Source organism: Arvicanthis niloticus, chromosome 30 (assembly GCF_011762505.2).
Source record: "Arvicanthis niloticus isolate mArvNil1 chromosome 30, mArvNil1.pat.X, whole genome shotgun sequence".
NCBI lineage: Eukaryota > Metazoa > Chordata > Mammalia > Rodentia > Muridae > Arvicanthis > Arvicanthis niloticus.
The window spans coordinates 18659389-18681628 of record NC_133438.1 but is presented as its reverse complement, the minus strand read 5'-3'; the positions used below and the strand labels follow the sequence as shown (position 1 = coordinate 18681628).

Here is a 22240-nt window from a genome sequence, read left to right as displayed (position 1 = left end):
AGGGGCCCTATAAGCAGAGGCATCCAAGAACGACACCCCCAAATCCCCATAGAAGAACTGGAATCTCTGCTCTTCAGAGTCAAGATCCAGATGTTCTTGGGATGGAAGTGCCCTGTGGTCCCTGGAATGGAAACAGGATTCAGCCTCTTCCCTACCTCACATCTGTTTTCCTGAGGTTTTGCTCTTTGGCACATGTTCTTCTGAACTGAACTTAACATTTCATTTCTAAACATTAGGGATAATTACCCCTACATCTAAAGTTCCCAGCGCAGACGCTCTTTAGACTTACAGCCTGACCTAATATTTCCGTCTTTCAGTTGCAATAACGTTCCCTGCTAACCAGCACTTTCTTTCTAACATTCAGTGATTAATACAAGCAAATAATTGATATATTTAAGAAAAAAAAGTTCAGGACTGGAAAAGGGAGTGATGCTATTCTCCAGAAGACTATTTAGAAATAAGGCCATGCAAAAAAAAGTCTCAACACATCAATTTTACCTGCCACTGTGACAATGGACTACATATCACAACATAGCTATATGGTGATAAAAATGCATCCTGCGTTTATAGTCAGAAGTTCAGGGTACAGAACCATACATCCAAATTAGATTTTCTACAAACAAATCTTCAGACCTACCATAGCACAGACACACTCCAAACAAGAAGTCAACAGCCAGCGTGCCCAGAAAGTGGAGCCCAATGATTCAAGAAAGAGACAAATAATTTAAATGCACCTATAGACGTCACTCTCTGATAACTTGTAATTAACCAAGAAAGTGGCAAAGCATTCTGCAGCAAACCTGTGTACAGATGCAGTGCGCCCTCCTCAACCCTGCTCAGGAACTATCAGTTTCCCAGACTGGCGCCCACCTGCCTTCCCATCACCCCCATAAACAGCCTTCTCAACACAATACTGACTCCCACCAGCACATCTGTACTGATGGTGCAGAGGACTTCCAGCTGTGCACCTCCTCCAACCGACGCCCAGGCTCCTGGCTGCTGTGCAAGGAAGTTTATTTTTAACATTCGTTTGTAACCTTCCTTTTGTCCATATTCCAAATGTAAACGTTTAACTAAGTGCCCCCCCTCTACTCCCGATAGGATTATCCTGATTGCATATATGCTCCAAGGAACTCAGGGTTATCTTTGAAATGCATTAGTGTAGATCTTTGAAAACACATTACACATGGCTTTATAGAAAGCACAGAAAAAAAGACATGTCATGAGAAGTCATCAGTAATTTCCACACTCACTTTTCTTTGAAAGATTTTAAAGATAAAGGAACATTCCATTTTTTAAAGTACCCCTACAGTAATAAAATAAGTAATGTGCTCAGTAGATAAAGAAAACCTTAGGTAGAAGGAATTAATATCATGGGATGCTAGAGCTAAAGAGATTACATAAACTGTGTATCATATTAAACAAAATAGATTGGCATGGGGGAAAGGCATTATGTGCCATTGTGTGAGCATGGCCCCAAGAAGGCTAGACGGGCCAAGCTTGACCGTATCCCTGACCCAACCACCTCATCCTCACTTTGTATATACCCAGCACCTGCCAGGAAGCTTGAGTGTGGTGAAGGTAGTAAAGATTCCTCCATCTGCTCTGACTCTTGCCAGGTGACCCTACAGCCCGACTTAACTGGTTTGCCCATTTCCTGAATGTCCGAGCAGGTAAAGCACTGATGTGGGAGCTGTCATTCAAGAGTCTGGGAGGGTTTTAAACAGGGAGAGCTGACCACTAAAAGCGAGACCAACAGGGAGAGTCAACAGAATAGTCTCTTGGACAGGAGCTGGGAACTCAACCTGTTACCACTGTCCTAAGAAAGGCTCTGCTCTAAACAAAACTCTGCAAACAGGTATCACAATCTAATTCAGATGAAGAGAGAGGACAGTTTATGGTCCGGCCATAAGCTTGAGCTCAATGTAAAAACAATGCCAGGCAGAGGCCTTCAAGATGGTGACACAGGGTTTGCCAACAGTTAAAAATGCTCCCGTCGCCAGGGGGTGGTGGCACATGCCTTTAATCCCAGCACTTGGGAGGCAGGGGCAGGCAGATTTCTGAGTCCGAGGCCAGCCTGGTCTACAGAGTGAGTTCCAGGACAGCCAGGGCTACACAGAGAAACCCTGTCTTGAAAAAACAAAACAAAACAAAAACAACAACAACAACAAAAAAAAACAACTCCCATCAGGTTGGCTTCAAGGACGAAAGAAGGCTTTCTGCAGCCAAGCATGGCTAGCTGGAGCCACCGTTACAGCTGTGCCAGCCTAGCTTCTTACATGGGTGCCGGGAACCAACTCAGGTCCTCATATCTGCGCATGACTGACTGAGCCATCTCCCAAGGACCTACTGCTCTGTTTCTAAAGTCTCTCTTTTCATAAGAATAAGACCCCAGTGAATCATGACAATAAAGTGGCTCCTACATCTAGGAGTGGGGAATATAAGTTCAACGTAAACTAACAACACTTGAGTGTTTTAACCTTCGTGTTTGTTCATATGGAGAAAGGGTGGTCTCAAAAAAAAAAATGCAGCAATTCTTTGTGTGGGTAATTATAATTACTAGCAGGTGGTTGGCTGATGAGCCTGTCCATCACTCCAGGGATAAGCCTTTACTGCCACGAAAATACCTTCACCTGATTGCCTTGCTTGTGGCTTCTATTATTTTTCTGGCCACAGATTCTTTTTAGCCTCCACCTAGCACTAACCTGTGGAGGTCTGCCAGTTCCCTACAACACTGTAACATCCCATTTTCTCCTTTATCCTTGATTAGAAAAATGTAACTACCAGCCGATGCATGTTCCAAGCTCCCCGAAAATAGCTGTTTATGGGGGGAAAACAAGGTTTCCTGTCACTTATGGTAATATTTGAGACCGAACATTCATATTTAATAGAATTAAAGCAAACATGGGTAATTTTAATTAGATTGGATACTTTGTTATTATACCTTTTAAATACAAGTTCTAAAACTCTATTTTAAAATTTAAATTTCAACTACAAGTTTTGTCTGTGGGTTCAAATACTAGTGGGTAAAAATGTTCAGAAACACCATATTTTTAATGGGAAAAAAGTTTCAGTTCAGCCTAATCCACCAAGAAAGATCAGTATTTATATCCAGAGTGAGTAGGTGACCTGCCTTAAATTTATACGTATTTATATGTATATTCCTGGGTTGCTTGGGTTTGGAGCATTTTGCCATCCTAGAACATGTAATACAGACTGGGCATCCCTGCAAAGCAGCACTAGCAATATGCAGACGGCGCTGGTGTGCGATGGGCTGGTAACTGCAGAGGAGTTACCGTTGAAAGGATGGCTCCAGAGGAACAGCAGGGAGGGCAAGGGAGCCCCAGGCAATGACCAAAAGCATCACGGGCATCATCAGCAATCTGGCCTTTCAGAGGGATGATGCTATTGAATAACGTCGTGAGCTGGAGACGCCAGGGAGGCTGGCCTGATTCACCCAGAACACACAGCCTTGCTCACCTGCCTCAACTTTCTCTCACAGGACCAGGCCAGCAAGTTTCTCTGGCATTCACCACCAAGTGCATATGGCTCTCTGCTATTCTATGATGTTTGAGCTCAGAGATTCCCAGAAAACCTCTCAGCCTACTCTGGGTCCAAGCTCAGACTATTAGAAAAAAAAAAAAATCTAAAACTAACCACAGGCAAAAGCTAGCTAACTCATGGCAAGATCTTGGGGGGTAATAACTTTTTGACATTGCCTTCTTCTCTAACGGTGTTCATCCCCTTCCCTGTGGTGAGTCCATTCTTTGTGGCATGAGCTCTCCTCCCTTTAGGACTCCAAAGAAACTATGTTGAACTCTAGAATTAATGCCAACTAATCTCTCCTAAAACTCAGATTAGAACTCATTTCCATTCCTAGGTTTTCTGCTTTGGCATTTTTTTCTAATTGGTTTAGGCTGTCCTGGGGCTCACTGACCTGTCAGTTTAGCCCAACTGGTATATTTCAAACCAATGAGAGGCTGTGTCTCAAAGGAGGCAGGCAACATTTCTAAGGCTATTACCCAAGGTTATACTCTGCTCTCCATATGCATGTACACACAAGGACATCCTCACTCCATACACACACAGACATACATGCACACAAGCTATAGTGGTTTCCATGAGAATGGCCCTGATGAACTAGATGCCTGGTCCCAATCTGATTAGGAGGTGTGGCCTTGTTGGAGGAGGTATGTTACCGGGAAGAAGGGGAACTCTGAGAGTTCAAAAGAGGCCTCTTCTCTGCCTTGTGCTTGTAGATCGCACTGTATGTAGGAGCTCTTAGCTCCTACCTCAGCACCATGCTTGTCTGCCTGCTGCTATGCTTGCTCCCCACTGTAACGATGGTGGACTCTTTGCAACTGTAGGCCCCAAATTAAACACTCTCTTTTATAGGTTGCCTTGGTTAACAGAAAAGTAATAACTAAAATATATGTAGACAGATGCACACATACACACACTTTTTTGATTCTTAAACCACAGTCTACCAAACACTAGTGATATAAAATGATTCCTGAAAACAGGACTTGCTGGTCAAGCACATTTGAAAAATGATTTTGAAAATAACTATATAATGGCTCGATATGTTTCCTACAAGGTGATCCATCAGCTCCGTGAACGCACAATGACCAGAAGATTTGCTTTAGACAAAAAAAAAAAAAAAAAAAAACATGACCAGGAATGATGTTTGCACTTAGAAACTGGTTTAAGAACTGCCTTGTGGTTCTTCAACTTTCTCCTTTCTGCAGAAGACAACCCAGTCCCAGCTGAGGGAGCTCAGGCATGTGAAGACATGCTACGTAAAGGTGTGCGAAGCTGTGCTGTGTAACCACAGCGTGGAGCACAGTCACCTTGACCCATGACAAAGGAACCCCTTGTAAACTCGAGACATTCAATAAAGGGCTGACTGTCAAGATCCTAAGAGTCAGACTAACTTTATTTAATACATCATTGTTGGCACCTGCTCTATCATGTAATTCTAGAAACTCTGAAAACATTCTGGGGGAAATTTTTCAGGAAAATGCCAACAGTTGCTTTGGATCCCCACTCCACACTCCACTCCTGCATGTACCATTAGGTTAACTGTGTCATTTCTAAGTCAATCAGGACCAACAGGAGGCTAATGAAGCACAAAAATATGTTGTATGCACCGTTTGCCATCACAGTTGTGTATGTAGTCAAGAAGTTTCTAAACTGCCACCACCTTTCTAGAAGAACCTGAGAATGTTCCTTGTCACCATTCTTCTGTTCATATAAGGAAACCAGCTGGAAATTCAAACCAAAACAAAACCTCTCTATATAAAATGAACTCAGACTACTGGTCCAAATGCTTACCATATAGACATTTCAGAACAGGAGCAAAGAATGCTTGCCCCTGACTAAACACACAAGATGCTATGTGATTTTTCTTGGGTTAGAAAACAAGACAATTCATGTTCCCTCAATTTTATTACAGAGATTTCTCCTCATCAAGTAGTTGTTTTAGTGTCCCCTTATAAGTGGTTTACAGAGAGCCACATTGGCCTGGGGCTGGAGCCTGGTGGGTTGAGTGCTTTCCCAGTGTGCACAGGCTCTGTCCATGATGCTTATGAGCTATTTTACCTTCCTAAACAAATTGTTATAGCTTGGACTTTGAATTTGTATTTAACTTTAGCATGGATAATAGCTTTTCAGGTCATTAAAAGATGGCAAAGACTACATGAAAGAAGGAAATCTAACCTCTAGGACCGTGTCTCCTACAATTATCAGTCAGTGTACTGTCTATCCTGATGCCTTAGAAGCTTGTCTCTGCTAATCTACAGTTCTTCTATGCCTAGCACACTACTATAAAAAAAAAAACAAAACACACAATCATTGATCTCAACAATAGCACCACCAGTGTCATGGGGATGCTTCAGTATCGCACCCAAATGTCCCTCTAGCATGTCAGACCAAAATACAAAAGATATGGTCTGGTGAGGTAGCTCAAGTCCACTCGCTGCCAAGCCCGATGACCTGAGTCTGCTACCTGGAACCCATGTAGTAGAAAGAGAGTACAGACTACCAAAAGTTGCCCTCTGACCTTCATATGTGAGTGTGTGCACCATGATATTCATGTACTTACATGTACACACCCACACAAATAAGCATAATTTAAAAAAAAAACAATTTTAAATAAAGCCTTGTTATGTTTCTCCTAGACACTAATGAGCACCCTCCAGGGTGATGGAAACCTTAGGTCCTCTGAAACCAGTGGCTTCCCCTCACTCCTAACTTGCCATGGGCATCTGACCTGCCTATAACCACTTCCTACTAGACTCAGTCAACAGGGCCATCTTCCATTAGAACCCAGCAAACATCAGTGAGAATCCTTGATATGCCAAGGAGAGTTCACTGCATCTAGGGATACTGAGGTCAGCTCTGTTCACACGTCCATCAGAAAAGCCACCGGCTAAAAGAACACTGGGAAGCCTTCTCTTCACCTCTGAAATGCATTAAAAGATACAGTAAATGTACAAAGCAATCTCCCAAACTTTATTACAGACCCCTAGTGATGGTTCACATTCTCAATGTCATTCAGTTTCCCATACTGTTATAGTGTCCTTACGTACATATACTGAACTCATTGGTGCACTTTGCATAGCCAGCTTAAATGTTCCTCTACCATAGCCATTATTTCTAACCTTTCTTAAGTATTGCTAATGTTTGCATGGACATCTTTACGCATGAAGAACTTCCTTATCAAGATTATGTATTATAATAACAGCAACAAAGGCATTTTGGTTAAAGAATACACATTTTTATTTCATTTTATGTGTGTGAGTGTTTTGTCTGCGTGTATAGATTGCACACCAAGTGTATGCCTGGTGTCTCTGGAGGTTCAGACGAGGACATCAGCTCTCCTGGAACTGGAGTTTCAGATGTTGTGAGCCACCATGTGTACTAGGGACCGAACCCGAGTGCTCTGGGAGAGCAGCAAATGCTCTTAACTGCTGGGCCACTTCTCCAGCCTCAGTAATACACCTTATTGCAATGTTTTTTATTGCTGGATACATGGCTGACAACTTAAAGGGCTGTTCCAGTTTTCCACGAGCCACTATGTATAACTTTGCTGTCCCTGCACTAAGAACTGACCAAACAAATATTGTTCTCAAATACTGAGATTGATACTAGAGGTGAACCCCCCTGTTCTAAAAGTCAATCGGGGGTATTCTGAGAGCACCAGACCTCAGATTCTACATCAAAACTTAGTTCTCTAAGATGATGGCAACCTCCCAAAGAACTGAACACAGACGCTCACTGCCACCATGTTTATGTAGCAAAGAAATAGAAAGCAAGCCACTTATCAAGGGAGAGGTGTCTAAGCTACCATAAATGAAACAGTGATATAAAATTTTATTTGTGGTCAGGTGTGGTTATATAGCTCAATCCTGATGCTCAAGAGACACAGGCAAGATCATGAGTTTGAGGCTAGCCTGGGCTAGTAAAGCCCTGTCTCATAATGAACAGTTTCATTACTTTCATCATATATATATATATATATATATATGTGTGTGTGTGTGTGTGTGTGTAATCATATATACTGAACTGTCTACAGTTCAATTACAATTAAAATAACCTTTAAATTAAGACACATTTCAGAAGTGAAGGGTAGGCTTAAGTACTTGAAGTGATTTGCATACCATATGTAAGAAGGAAAGGCAACTATCACCATACTGTATGTCTGCCTGAATAACACTGCAAGTCAGGGATTCAAGCCCAGGATAGTTCATTTTAGGTCCAACTTCACTGGATTACAGAACACCTAGGAGGCTGCTGACAGAACATTTCATTACTGCCCAGGAGGGAGTTTCCCATGGAAAGCAGCAGGCCAGTCAGCCTGGAGGGGTGGAGAGTCTAAATAGCTCTGAATAGGCAGTCAGAAGCCCTGCCTTTCATGTAAGCTTTCAGTTCTCTGTGGCCAACTTGTATTGAATAGAAAATTCGAGAAATACCTTCCCTGGTGATTTAGACACATAATTCTGGGAGGCGGAGGAGGAGGAGGAGGAGGAGGACCACAAATAGAAGGCCAGCCTGGGCAACTTAGCAAGGCCTCCACGTAAAAGAAAGCTGACAGTGGGCACTAGAACTCAGTAAAAGATATTCCACAGAGAGATAATGCACCAGTCTTAAATTATGCACCCTTCTGAGAAGCTTGAGACCCTCCGCTACCCTGCCCCACCCAGGATGGGAATCAACCCTTTGGCAACGGAGCCACACTGTCTACAAGGACCTCACTGTAGCCTCTCAGTCTCCACACCAGCTGTCATGGCATCACAGAATTTAAATAAGTCTTAAGTTTACATAATAAATGCCCCAAAGTGCATAGTGCTGATGCTGGTGTTTGATGTATCAAAAATAAACCATGGTACGAGTCTCTGAGTGAGCACACCTGGGAAAAAAGAACACATGTAGTGATTAGTGGTGTCTGTGCTTTCAGGCATTTACTGGGGGCCTTGTTACATCTCCTCCATGGAGAACAGAGAGAATACTGTAATTTGTTTTCTGGAGATTAAGCCTTCTAATCTAAACAGAGTGCAACCTGGTTTCGAGTTCACACACCATTCAAACAGAAACCTTCCATTTTGATTGCCAGTTTAGGTCTAAGCAACCAGTCCCCAACATGTAATAGCTACCAAATAAATCACTATTTGAAATAGATATCCCCATATTTACAAATGAACTTGGGCGGACTGGAGTGGGCTGGTGAGAGGGAAGAACATGAGACCAAAAATAAGACAGGTTTGTAGACACAGAGACAGGACTCAGAAACTCGAGGATTCGATCTCACATAAAACATTTAAACGTTCTGAGTGCCACATCCCTTTCCTCTGGGGGAGACAGGGGAGTCAGTTCTGAGCAACTGACTGCCAAGAAACCACATGCAGACAGCCTGAAAGGTTGAAATCCAGAAGCTGGGCCTTTAAACATCCATTTGGTGAATGTCACTGGGTCTGGGTACTCTCACTGCAAGTTAATATTGTAAAGACAAAGCAACAATTATAATAAATAGGGGAATTACCAACATTCATAATAGGGGAATTACCTTCACAACTGAGTTTGTCACTCTGGGATTAAATGGGAAACCACTTGGAAGACGACGATCCATTGACAGCAAAACAAGAAAGATAGTGAGTGAGAAGCAGTCTACAGGCTCTGAGGGCTGTCACTCAAGGCTGCAAAGACTTACGTATGTAGTCACTTATCTAATGGATTTTTGTAAACATGCCTCGTGCGCATGTTAATGAACTGTTCATATAACTATCAACAATATGCAAGATATCTTTTGGAGGGCATCTTTAACAACAAAACAGTTTTAGACAACTCATAAGCACAGGATGGATCACCCAAACCCATGCTTAAAGAACAAAAACACATTCCTGAGAACAGAACATGCTCCTCTTGGGGAGAGGGGGTTCTACTTACTAATAAGCATGAGCTCACGGAGCTGCAAACAAGCCTTAACAAGAGCAGAGGGCAGGCGGGGCAGGGAGTGGATGCTACATTCTATGATCCTCTCAGAAGTTCTGGCCTATCAGAGGCCAGCAGGCGACTTAATCTGAGTAAGAGACTCCTGGGCTGAGATAGAAATAGCAAGGAAAGGGGTGTGTGTGTGTGTGTGTGTGTGTGTGTGTGTGTGTAAAATGGAAATATCAAGAAAAGATGTGTGCACATGTGTGCTTGCGAGTATGCATGTGTTCGTGCCAGCATGTGTGTGTAAAATGAAAATATCAAGGAAAGGTGTGTGTTTGCACCTGTGTGTGTGCACACCTATGTGTGTGCGCGTGTGTGCGTGCATGGGAGCATGTGTATGTTAAAAGACACTTGTCTTAGCTTGTCACTGTTCTCAACCCTATGGGGAGAAGCACTGGAGGTGAAGGGTCCCATGGATACTTTCTCATGAGTCCTTGGTACCCTTGTTCAAGACTCTTAGTGGAGGCAATCGCTAGAAGCGCAAGGCTGTCTTTTGGAATCCTTAAAGACCTATAAAAAGTAGAACCCAGCCAGGCAGTGGTGGCACACGCCTTTAATCCCAGCACTTGAGAGGCAGAGGCAGGTGGATTTCTGAGTTCGAGGCCAGCCTGATCTACAGAGTGAGTTCCAGGACAGCCTGGAACCCAGAGAAACCCTGTCTCAAAAAAAAAAAAAAAAAAAAGTAAAAAAGTAGAACCCCAAAGCATCCCTCTTCCTTGGCTTGATCAGCAGTCTACAGTGAGCAGCAGGTGAACAGAAGCCAGCTAGCATGGGAGAGCTGAAGGAAGTCGAAGACCAAAGCAAGAAGGCGGCATAACTGAACTCTGGCGCCATCTAGAGGCTTCTCCTGGGAGGAGTCACAAAAGAAGCCGCAGCAATCAAAGGTGTCAGCATGCACCTAATGGCCATGCAGCAAAGAAGGCTCTAAGAGCCTCGTAGAAACACTGAGCTGTCCTGCACCCTTGGATTAGAACTGGATTGACCTAGGGTCCCAGGAACAAGAAGGTTAGGAAACCAAAATAATACAAAACATCACTTACAACCCCAACCACGCTGCAGCCTGGTGTGCCCTGCAAAACAGGGCCAGAGAGAGAAACAAGCACTCACCTTCTTCCAGAGCATTGGCGCTTTAGACAGCTTCATAAAGGTCAGGTGAGGCCTAAAAGTTCTGCTTTCTCCAGCCAGGATGCCTTTTTCCTGAAATGTTCTTTTTGCAGTCTCTGAAGAAAACAAAAAGAACGCAAAAGTGCAAATGTAACACACGATCATCTTTAGTTACTAAGAGGCTGATTCAAGAGACAGCTAACTGCATTATAAAGATCATATTACAGTTCCAATCTGTGTCTTATGGGGTGTGTGTGTGTGTGTGTGTGAGTGTGTGCGTGTGTGTGTGTGAGTGTGCATGTGCGTGTGAGTGTGTGAGTGTGCGTGTGCGTGTGCGTGTGCGAGTGTGCGTGTGCGTGTGAGTGTGCGCGTGCGTGTGTGAGTGTGCGTGTGCGTGTGTGTGTGTTTCTCATGCTTTATGTATTCACTTTTGTTTGTTTTATTCTGGCTTTTTTTGTTTGTTTGTTTTATTTGCCTGTGTGTTTCCTAATGAGAGGAAGAAAGATTGGGTGTGGACTTGGAGGGGTGAGGAGGAGATGGGAGGAGATGAAGGAGGGGAAAACATAATCAGAATATATTGCATGAAAAAAATTATTCGATTGAAAAATATGAAAAAAGTAGATAGCTATTTGATATTTCCTAGAGACAAAATACAGGAAGTGTGGTAACAAAGCCATAACAGTTACATCCCCAATGACTGAAACATGCAGTATTGCACACAAAGCACTGATGGGTTTGAGTCGCTCACATAAATAAAGCCTATGCTTTCTGGTGAAATGCTGCCTCTCAAAGAACCATCTTGGTGGTTTCCTCAGGCTGTAAGAAAGGACTGGATGGTCTGTTGCCATCTTTCAAATCTAAAATTCTGAGCAAGGTGAAGGAAAGAACATTCCCTAACAAAGCACAAAACTGGGCTTTGGTCCCATGGGTAAAATGACTTGTCCTGCAAGCGTGAAGACACGAGCTCAGTTCCACATTACCCATGGAAAAAGCAGGGCATGGCTGCACATGCCTGGAACCTGTGCATTGTGGAACCGAGAACATTCGAGCCAGCAGGACTAGCTGAAATAAGCTTCACTGAAACACCCTGATGAAGGTAATAGAATGGAGAGCAGTAGGGAGAGACACCAGACAGCCTGCTCTGGCCTCGAATGCATGTGCAGCCACACACTCATGTACACACACAAATCCACTATAAAATGTAAGAAAAAAACTTTTTGCAACCCACTTTTAATAAGGGTCCAACCTCTCCTCTAGCCCACCACCCAGCAGAGGTAGTGGGAGAGAAAAGTTATTACGCTGTGGGGGAAGGGGACCCGTTCAGCAATAGTTCTTTGGGGGCGAGCTCAATCTTTGTCAGCAGTACAGACCCATAGCAAACACCAAACATGATTCAGCAGCTGCAGACCAGTCTTCTAGGCAGGCAGACTCCAGGGAGACAGCCCCGTCCATTTAGAACACAGACACCAGACAGCTGTAGTGCCAACAGGCCTGAGGCAAGGCCACAGACATGGCAAGCTGCTGCAGGAAGCTCACAAGAAGTTCTTGGGTAAGTTTCTCTCAATGGCAGCGTTACCACAAGTTGAGCTCAACAACGCTATGTACGGTGAGCCAATACATGTGTGTTGTTAGCGAAGAACAGCAAGGCAGAGCAAACCAAACCAGTGCTCACCGCTGCTCTCCCACTGACGGTGGGGTCCTATGTATACTCCTTCATCACGGGTCCTTTCATGTGTTTGCTATATGAAAACATCCTTTCACCTGTGTCTGCTTCACGAAAACATTCTTTCACTTGTCTGCTTTAGCGGGACACCCTTTCACCTGTGTGCCCCAGCAAAACATCATTTGACATAACTAACTTTCCAAGAACCTAGAAGTTTCCAGTTCAATAAGAAACAAGCACTGGGAGCCAAGCCTTTTGATTGCTCCAGTTTAAAACCGTGGGGGTACAGGAGTAGAACCCCCAGATAAAGCCCAGACACTTTCTAAGGTGAGCAAAAAAAACCAAACAAACAAAAACCAAAAACAAAAGGAGAGACCAAGACAGCAGACTTCAGAGAGCAGAGGACTCAGGTGTGAGACCCACACCAAGGCCAAACTCCACCAGCAATCTGCAAAGCATCGCCCAGAATACTTGGTCTAGGGTTCACGAGTACCGTGGGACCGAATCCACATGGAGGCAGGAGTCATCTGAGCCACTCTTTGCTATCTGATTAGATCTCCATGTTACCTTATAACTCTCTGGGTCAAAAAATCCTTGATGATACTTATTCACAATGCTACTAAATATTTGTCACACAGCACATTTCATTTTCATTAGAGCATTTTCTCTGTACAGTGTATTTTCTAGGTATATAGAAATGGGGAAGGGAATGTCCTTCTTCTGAGAGGTATTTCTTAATGACTTTGTTTAGTTAAAAGCAAGATCTATCGCTTAGCCTGGGCACCGGGTGATCATAATACACATGTCACTTTCAAGATAAAAATCTCCACTAACGTGAAAATTACGTGGTGTTTTTTTTTTTTTTTTCATCTGTGATCACTCTTATTCTGGAGGGGAATTCATGAATAATTAAAGAAGCTGCCAATTCTTCCTAGTAAGACAGAAATTCCTTCACATACTAAATTGAAAATCACACAGGTACATCAGACACCCTTCAAACGACAACTTGGTGTGCTTCCTAAATAATATGATTTAAGGAGATGAGCAGGAGAAGAGTTGCCTGAAGAACATCATTTGAAATATGTTTTACGGGAACATCATTTGAAATATGTTTTAAGATGTCTCCATGGACCTAAAGGCATTTGTGCCCGGTGTAGACAACTGGAGTTCAAGCCCAGAGACTCACGTGGTGGAAAAGTCTCCTACAGGGTGTCGTCCGCGCGCGCACACACACACACACAAATGTGATCAAATGTGTAAATACATTTTTATAACAGTAGAAGCCAATGCTGAACACCGAAACAATTTAATAAGCAATACTTTGATGAACCTAACAAAAACTTTTGTGACGGCTTGAGGGAAAGTTTCCCCCCAGAGGCTCATCTATTTTAACAGTTAGTCCTCAGCTGCTGGCACAGTCTGGGGCAGCTCAGAACATATGGCCTCCATGAAGAAAGCATGCTGCCGGAGGTGGATTTGAGAGTCTAAAGACTTGGCGCTCTCCAGTTCCCTTTTTATAGTACATGTTTGCCACTGGGGATGTGAGCTCGCAGCTTCCTGCTCCGGCCGCCATGCCACCTGCTGCCATTTTTCCATGCCATGAAGGACTTGCATCCCTTTGGAACCATAAGCCCAAATAAATTCTGTCTGTAAGCTCCAGTGCTTACTTATCGGGCCAACGTCACCTGATACGGCCACAAAAAACCAGGCCGGTCGGAAAACTGAAGCTGTGGCAGTTTTACTGAGAATAATTTTATACCCTTATCAGAAGCAGAATATAATGTCAATTGCTAGGATCAACACAGTTGTAGTTTCCAGGATACAAGGTATACAGGGTACAGAAAGATTAACATCTACAACCTATTGTCCTGTCAAGCATCCATGCTTCATTGACAACTAAGGGAACAGACAGAAAAAAGACAGAGAGGCCTGAACACTTCGGTGCCAAGGGAGAGCATCAGTCTCTTAGGGACTGAAAGGCACATTGTGCGCCAGGAGCCATGGACTCTTAGAACACTGCTATGAGGACCTATGATGCAGCCTACGATGCAGGCATCTCAAGGCAGCTTGGCCAGGCCAACCCATGGTTCCTAGACACCCCCTTTTTTATTTTCTAATTTTAGGGTATGTAAGTCAATCTTTGAAGCATACATGGAATAGCCAATCAATCTCAAGGAGATAATACTTTCCAAAAACAAAATTCTCAGACACATTTCTATGGACCACAGTTTAGAAATTTAATTAGAGACAGAGAAATAATGACCAAAAATCTTTGCCAGGTTTATGTGTAGCAATGGGGAGGGTAATTCATCTAACCTTGAATGCTGAATGGTAGCGTTTCATTACGCAAGGCCTGAACATTCTATAAGATGCCTACTATGTACAATTACTCTCCTCTGTTCCTCCACCTGCCCTTGAAATCTCTCCCTCAGCTCCACGTGTCAATCTGGTTCTGTTCTCCGTGCCTTTGCAGCCCTTTTCAGAAAGTTCTTACCTGTGTGTAGGTCTTGAAACGTTTGCCTTGTTTTCCCCAGCCCTTCAGGATTTCTGGTTATTACTTATGGTCTTTGATCCATTTTGGTCTTGCAAAGCATAACAGGAATATGGCTGGACTATTTCACATGTGGATATTTAGTTTTCCCAACAGCAGATACTGAAAGGCATTCTTTTCCCCCAAATATATGTTTTTGGCACCTTTTCAATGATTAGCTACATGAGTTGTTATTTCTTGATCCTATATTCCAGTGGTTCTCGACCTCTAAGTTGTGACCCCTTTGGGGGCAGGGGGAGGGTTGAAGGACCCTTTCACAGGGGTGACATATCAGATATTCTACATATCAGATATTTACATCAGGATTCATAATGGTAAAAAAAAAATACAGTTATAAAGTAGTAAAGAAAATAACTTACGGTTGGGGGTCACCACGCTATGAAGACCTGAATTAAAGGGTCTCAGCATTAGCAAGGCTGAGAACCACTGCTCTATTCCACTCCACTGAGCTACCAGTCTGCGCTCGGTGCGAAGCTTGCTGTTTTGGCTACTCTGACACGAGAACAGCTTAAGATCAGTATTGCAATGTCTCCACCAGTGCTTTTTCTGCTGAGAACTGCTTTGGCTATTGGGGTTGTAATGGTTTATATACGCTTGGCCCAGGGAGTGGCACCGTTGAGAGGTGTGATGCTGTTGGAGTGGGTGTGGTCTTGTGGGTGTGGGCTTTAATTAAAGCCTAGCTGCCTGGGAGCCAGTCTTCTGCTAGCAGCCTTCAGATGAAGATGTAGACCTCTCAGCTCTTCCTGCACCATGTCTGCCTGGATATTGCCATGTTCCCGACTTGATGATAATAGACTGAACCTCTGAACCTGTAGGCAGCTGACCTGACAGACCTGACGGCTGGAAGGCACTGCAGGTCTGTCAGCTTGAAAAGCTGCGGCACCTCCGCCGCTTCAAAGCAGCTGCCCGCTTTTTCTCACGGCGCAGCCACCTACTCAAAGCGGCTGCCCGTTTCTGCTCTCGGCGCCACTGACTAAAAGCGGCTGTGGCTGCCAGCCGAGAGAAGCAGCACCCCAGCCTCAGAGCAGCTGACAGGCTGACATTTGCCCATCAGCCGCTCTGAGGCGACGATCCAAGATGGCGGCTACTCAGGCTCTCAGGTAGAACTATCAGTGCACTGCGCATGGGCAGTGCACTTAGGAACTTGACTCCAGCCCCTCCCAAACGGGGCATGCAAATGAGGTACAACTAGGGTACCACAAACTTGGCCAATCACCCCTCCCGGGTGGGGTATGCTAATGAGTATGCTAATGAGTCATTGCAAATTGACCAATCGGTCAAATTGACCTCCATGTGCTTTGCCACGCCCAGGGCTGGGGGTATATAAGTAGCCCGTTCTGGGCATTCGAGTCAGTCTCTCCCAGAAACCTAAAAGAGCGCTTCCAATAAAGGCTGTTGAGAAGAATCCGGTTTGTCGCATCTTCCTTGCTGGACAAGCGGGGCGCGACATGAACCTGTAAGTCAGTCCCAATTAAATGTTGTCTTTATAAGACTTGCATCGGTCACGGTATTTGTTCACAGCAGTAAAACCCTAAGACACGGGTGTCTTCTGAGCTTTTATGAATTTAAGGCTTTTTTTCTCTACTTCTGTAAAGAGTGTCACTGGAATTTCCCTGAGGATTGTGTTTAATCTAGTGGTAAGCTTTGGTTTTTAAAAAGCCATTTTTTTATAATATTAATTTTGCTGATCTATGAACATGAGAAGTCTTTGAATCTTCTTTTGTCTTTATTCCCTGGTTAGGTTTATTCCTAGGTTGTGGGGTTGAGGTTTGTTGCTGTTTTTACTGTGGTTTGATTGTGTGAAGTACTTAAAATGAATTTTTTCCTAATTTCTTTCTTTTCTATTATTAGGTTACATATTTCTAAAAGCTTCTGATTTGTTTTGTTTATTTAGAGGAGGGAACTGTTGCTGCTGTTAAGACAGGGTTTTACATAGATCTCTGGAACTCTGCATGAGGATTACAGAGTGCTGGCATCGCAGGCTCACGCCACCATGCTTCAGGCTCACGCCACCCTGCCTTGCTAAAGCCACTAATGCCTGTCTGTCGATTTATGCCCTGCAACATTGCTGAATGTAGTTTTCGAATCCATGGGGTTTTTTTTTTTGTTTGTGATATATGGATCTTTGGGGTGTAGTGTATGTTCGTTTTGTTTACAAGCAGGAATGTTCTAACTTCTCTATTGTTTCCTGATTGTATCCTTTCTATTTTATTCTATGTCTTGTAGCTTCAGTTAAGACTTCAAGACTGTATTAAGTAAGAGCAGAGTCAGGGACTTGGTCTCATTTCCGATGATACAGAAAATGCTTTTGGCTTTTCTCCATGCAGTATAATGTTGGCTTTAGGCTTGTCATAGGTTATCTTTATTACACTGAGGTCCATTTCTTATGTTTCAAGGCTTCTATCATTCTGGGATGTTGAACTTTGTCAGAAGCCTTTTCTCAATCTATTAAATGAACGTGTGATTTCTGTCCTTAACTCTATCAATGTGCTGTGTATCACCACTTCCTGATTTGCTGATGTTCAACCACCTTGCATCTCCATAATAAAAATAACTTGTTATGGTAAACAATCCTCTTCATGTGCTCTTGAATTTAGTTTGTAAGTATCTGATTGAGGATTTCTGTTTGTCCAATAGAACAACTGGTCTACAAATTTTCTTTCTTGTTGTTGTTGTTGTTGTTGTTGTTGAGCCTTTATCTGGTTTAATATATCAGGGTAATAATGCTGGTTTCAGAGAATAAGTTTGGTAGTGTTCCTTTGGAGGAAATAAACTATAAGCAGTAAAGATGATTAAGAATATTATTTTCCACTAATTTGAAATACCCTGAAGTTGGGGCTAGAGCAATGGTTCAGTGGTAAGAGCACAGGCTCCCTCATCCAGATCCATCACCACCATCCATCCACACAGCAGCTAACAACCATGGACAGCTCCAGTTCAAAGGACTCTGATGCCCTCTGCTGGCCTCTGCAGGTTCCAGGCACATACATGGTCCACAGACTTACAGGAAGGCAAAACACCTAATTCACATTAAAATTATTGTTATTGTTGTTGTTACCTTTTTTGAAACACAATTTCTCTGGGTAGCCCTGACTATCCTGGAACTCACTCTGTAGACCAGTCAGGCCTCAAACTCAGAGGTTCACATGCTTCTACCTCCCAAGTTGTAGAATTAAAGGTGTATACCATCACTGCCCAGCTTAAAAAAATTAATGTTACATTAAAATCCCGAGAGTTTGTAAAGGAACTATACTTGATAAGTGAGCTATATGACAGCTAACATCTATTGTAATAAAAGTTTATCCAGATAACTCTGTTTTGCTGCAAAGACCACTTCAACTCAGAGATTATTTCAGCTGGGCATAGTGGCATATGTAATCCTACCATAACTCAGGATTCTGAGGCAGAAGGATCTGGATATCAGGTCAGTTTGAGCTACGTGGCAAGAATCTCAAAAAAAAAAAAAAATCTAAATGGAACTGGTAATTACAGCTTTCATGGCATCTTTATCAGATGTTTGTGTGACTGATGCCGACAACCTTAGCAAAGACTACAGAGACTCACCCACTCTTCTGAATAGGTGAGCTGCTGCTGTTTGCCTGTAGAGTGCTTTTAGATTGTCGTCTGCAGTGCTACAGATTGAACCAGGGCTCTGTGCACGCCAGGCAAGCAATCTGCAACTAAGCTACTGATCTTTAAAGCCCTGGATATTTAAAAATGCCATCTTTATAAATAAATAAATAAATAAATAAATAAATAAATAAATAAATAAATAAAATAAATGCAATGTTTAACTGTTTTTCCAAAAAAAAAATATATCTATAAAGTAAGAGGGCAGAACCCATGCTTTTCACACCCTGTTATCATGCTTATAATAAACATGCGGGTCTCAGATCTGTAAGTCACATCGGCAATGTCTGGAGTAAAGACGTGAGCGCACACGGATACTGACTGCTCAACACATGAGCTATTGCTAAATACACGGAGAAGCACAGTCTGAGTTTGTAATGAGGAGAAGACATTACAAAATTACCCCTTCTTGTTATTTGGTGGGTTGTTTTATTTTGCTGTTTCGGTTTGTTTCAGTTATTGGGCTTTGAGACACAGTTTCGCAGCCCCGACTGGTCTCAGATTCACTATGTAATCAAGGATAGCTTTGAACTTCTGATCCCCCCACCTCTACCTTCCGTGTCCTAGGATTTACATGTGCGCACTGCAGCACCAGGCCTATTAGACTTCTGAGCTGAAGAAATCTAACTTTATCCTTCTTGTCTTCTGACCTAAAGGAAGTGAAGAAAATAACAAATTATTTGCTTAAATAATGGTAGTATCTATATGATTTCTGATTTTTAGGAGAATAGCATGTAAAACGCCAAGAATTATGCTTCGTAGTAGCTAAACGATCTAACAGTGTTAGAAAAGTTCTACCCCATCACATGAAGCTCATAAAAAGAAAATATAATAAAAGTAGTATTCAGATGATTGTTACCTATGACCAACAGGTCACTTACAGCAGCCTCTAAGCTCAAACTTCAACACACATATATAAAACCATAAGCCAGTTTTTCCAAAAAAATTATGTTTATGATTGTGTGCACATGCACGTGTGTGTGCAGGTGTCTGTAAAGACCAGAAGAGGGCATCCGATCCCATGGGGCTGATGCCATACACGCCACATGAACCACCCATTGTACTGTGGGAGCCAAACTCAAGCTTGGCAATTGCCGGTCCCTCTCTTCAGCTGCCAGGCCCTCTTCAGCCTGCCAGGCTCTCTCTTCAGCCTGCTCTAGTTCTTATGTTCGAAACTACTGGATGCTCTAAATAAATTACAAAAGAACTCTGCTTAAAGACCACAGTCAAACCTTGCCCAAGCACATGCCTGTTTATAAGGTCTTTTGAATGACGTGCAATTTGCAACTCAGACTAAATACCTACTATAATTTTAGACTATATATTTTGTTAATATAACTTTTATGGAATTTATGTTTGCATCGATTTATCTACTATAATATGTTTACTGAGTTCTAAGTGTCCAGCTCTGTGGACACAGAGATGAAAAATTCCTTCAAAGTAATATTACTCTGGCTGAGAAAGATTCTAAATAGCAAATGGATATACTATGATGTTTTCTACAGGAGTCATCTACATACACCTGCACACACAGGAGACACACAAATGGAAAGAACTTCTGATTGCCACTATAACATGCAAAGTGAAACAGGCCAGCCGTAAAAGGCAAATACTAGAACCAGAGGCCCACCCCCTGCCTTGGAACACAGGCGGATGAGCAGGCACCATTAAAACAAGCAAGTGCGCCAGGCAGTGGTGGCGCACACCTTTAATCCCGGCATTTGGGAGGCAGAGGCAGGAGGATTTCTGAGTTCTGATTTCTGAGCCAGCCTGGTCTACAGAGTGAGTTCCAGGATAGCCAGGACTACATGGAGAAACCCTGTCTCAAAACAACAACAACAACAACAACAAAAAAAAAAAAAAAAAAAAAAAAGCAAGTGTGTGGTAGAGAGATAGGAAGGAAGCAGAAGACCAGGCCCTGCTCTATGAAAAGAGGTGGTCCTGGACACCCAGTGGTGCTGAGGAACAGGCTGATGTGTGAGCCCAGAGCTGCCATCTGAGGCCATGGTGATGTCTGAGCCATGCTGCCAGCAGGGGCCATGTCTGAGTCTGTGGCCCTACCACAGCAGGGATTTGTGTTCGTGTCTGTGGCCCATATTACCACCAAATGCCATGCAGAGCTAGTCTGGGCTGACGCCTACAGCCATGTTGATGGGAGAAGGCTGAGTTGAGCTGGCCCTGCCACTCACCAGCCATCACACATATGGTGGTACCAGCAATGACGTGGGCACAGGAGAACTGGTCCCACCCCTTGCCTGAGTGACATAGGAGAGCTAGCCCCAGTGGCATGGGCACCAAAAGAGCTGGCAGACTGACCATCTCAGCTACCACACAGGCCCAAATCCAGAGTTTTAAGTGGGCCCACCCAAACATCTATCTCATCTATAAACTGCTGAAACCCATGAGGGGGCCTGTCCTGTAGGAGCAAAGCTTTAGGATCTCCATAACTTGGGGTAACAGCAGGATAGCCAAGAGGAGTCCCAGTGAGAGTCCAGTATTGATGGTGTAGCAAAAGCCAGAGGCCTTGAACCAGACCAATGGCTCAGTGCAATTAATATTTCCAAACAGACCTGGGCAAAAAGGTGTACTGTGTGACGAACAGTGACACACCACAGCTTCCACGGCAAGATTTTTCATTTTAATTTCCTTTGCACAGGGGAGGGGGAGGTTATAACAGTGGAGGACAAATAGAGAAGGACTGGGAAATAAGTGGAGCTGGGGTGCAAGGTGTAAAATTCAAAAGAACTGATTTTAAAATATGTCTTTAAAAGGGTAAATGCTACGTGATTTCTTTCCTATGAGGAAATCAACCATATCCAGGTCTCCAGGCACAGGAGGACAGAGGCTGCTTGCTGGGGCTAGTGGGGAAAATATTTAATAGACCCTGGGTTTCAGTTTTGCTAAATGAAGAAATGTCTAGAGACTGCTTACATAGTAATATTAACAAGCCTGACGCTACTCAGTTGCAGGGTTCTTACAGATGGTTAAAGTGGTAAATTTTATGTGACTTTACTGTAACTAAAAACGAATTTTTAAAAATGTGACAGCCACGTGATCAGGTGAGGAATGCAAATGTAAAGGTGTTGTATTCCATGTGACAGCAGCCCTGTTGACTAAGGCACAGCACACCCGGTGTCACAGTATAAAAGCAGTTTGTACATACCAGAGGGCCCACGGGGAAGACATAGGAACTATGGCTGAGCCTGCAGGGAAGAGTCAAACAGCTGAGACTCTAGATGGCACAGTAAGAAGAATGGGCCACAGCTCACAACCAACAAGTTCTTCTAAGTGGAATAATCAAAAAGATCAGCTTTGTACTTCAGGAAAAGAATACAGAATCACCAAAGAGGCAACCGCCAGAAAGAGATGGCAGAGCTGCAACCCAGATGCAGCAACCAGTACAAGAAAGAGGGAAACAAATGCACAGCTGCTGATGGTCACGTGTCTAGAATGACATTGGGCTTTATGGATCATGGGAGATTCACCAAGATACCCCCTGCAAAAGGAGAAGCACTGTTAAGAGAAAGAGAGATTGGGAAATCCAAAAACATAGATGTTGTAGTAATTATTTTAAAACGCCCACTGGTCAAGCCAACTGGCTAAGCTGTGGTGTCTCTGCCTAGCTCAGCTGCCATGTTGTGTGGCCAGAAACCATGTGTGCGCCGCAGCTAGAAACGGCTAGCCAGAAGCACCAGCCCTGCCACCCACGAGACGCCAGCTTGGGAGATGGCTCTGCCAATCTTTCACGCTGTCTCTGCAAGGCTGGGCATTGCCCAGACCATCCCACCAACCATGCAGGC

At 43.5% G+C, this 22240-nt stretch overlaps 1 protein-coding gene across 5 annotated transcripts in view; it reads right to left on the bottom strand.

The window, feature by feature from the left end:
• Positions 1-22240, bottom strand: part of Akap7 (A-kinase anchoring protein 7) — a 132786-nt gene that overhangs the window by 65269 nt on the left and 45277 nt on the right. For all 5 annotated transcript variants that reach the window (XR_013108258.1, XR_013108259.1, XM_076928015.1 and 2 more), the window contains exon 6: positions 10600-10712. Coding sequence is in view for 3 of the 5 variants with exons in the window: in XM_076928015.1 (XP_076784130.1) it covers positions 10600-10712 (113 nt within the window). In the remaining 2 variants the exon portion in view is untranslated. The remainder of the gene's footprint in view (positions 1-10599; positions 10713-22240) is intronic.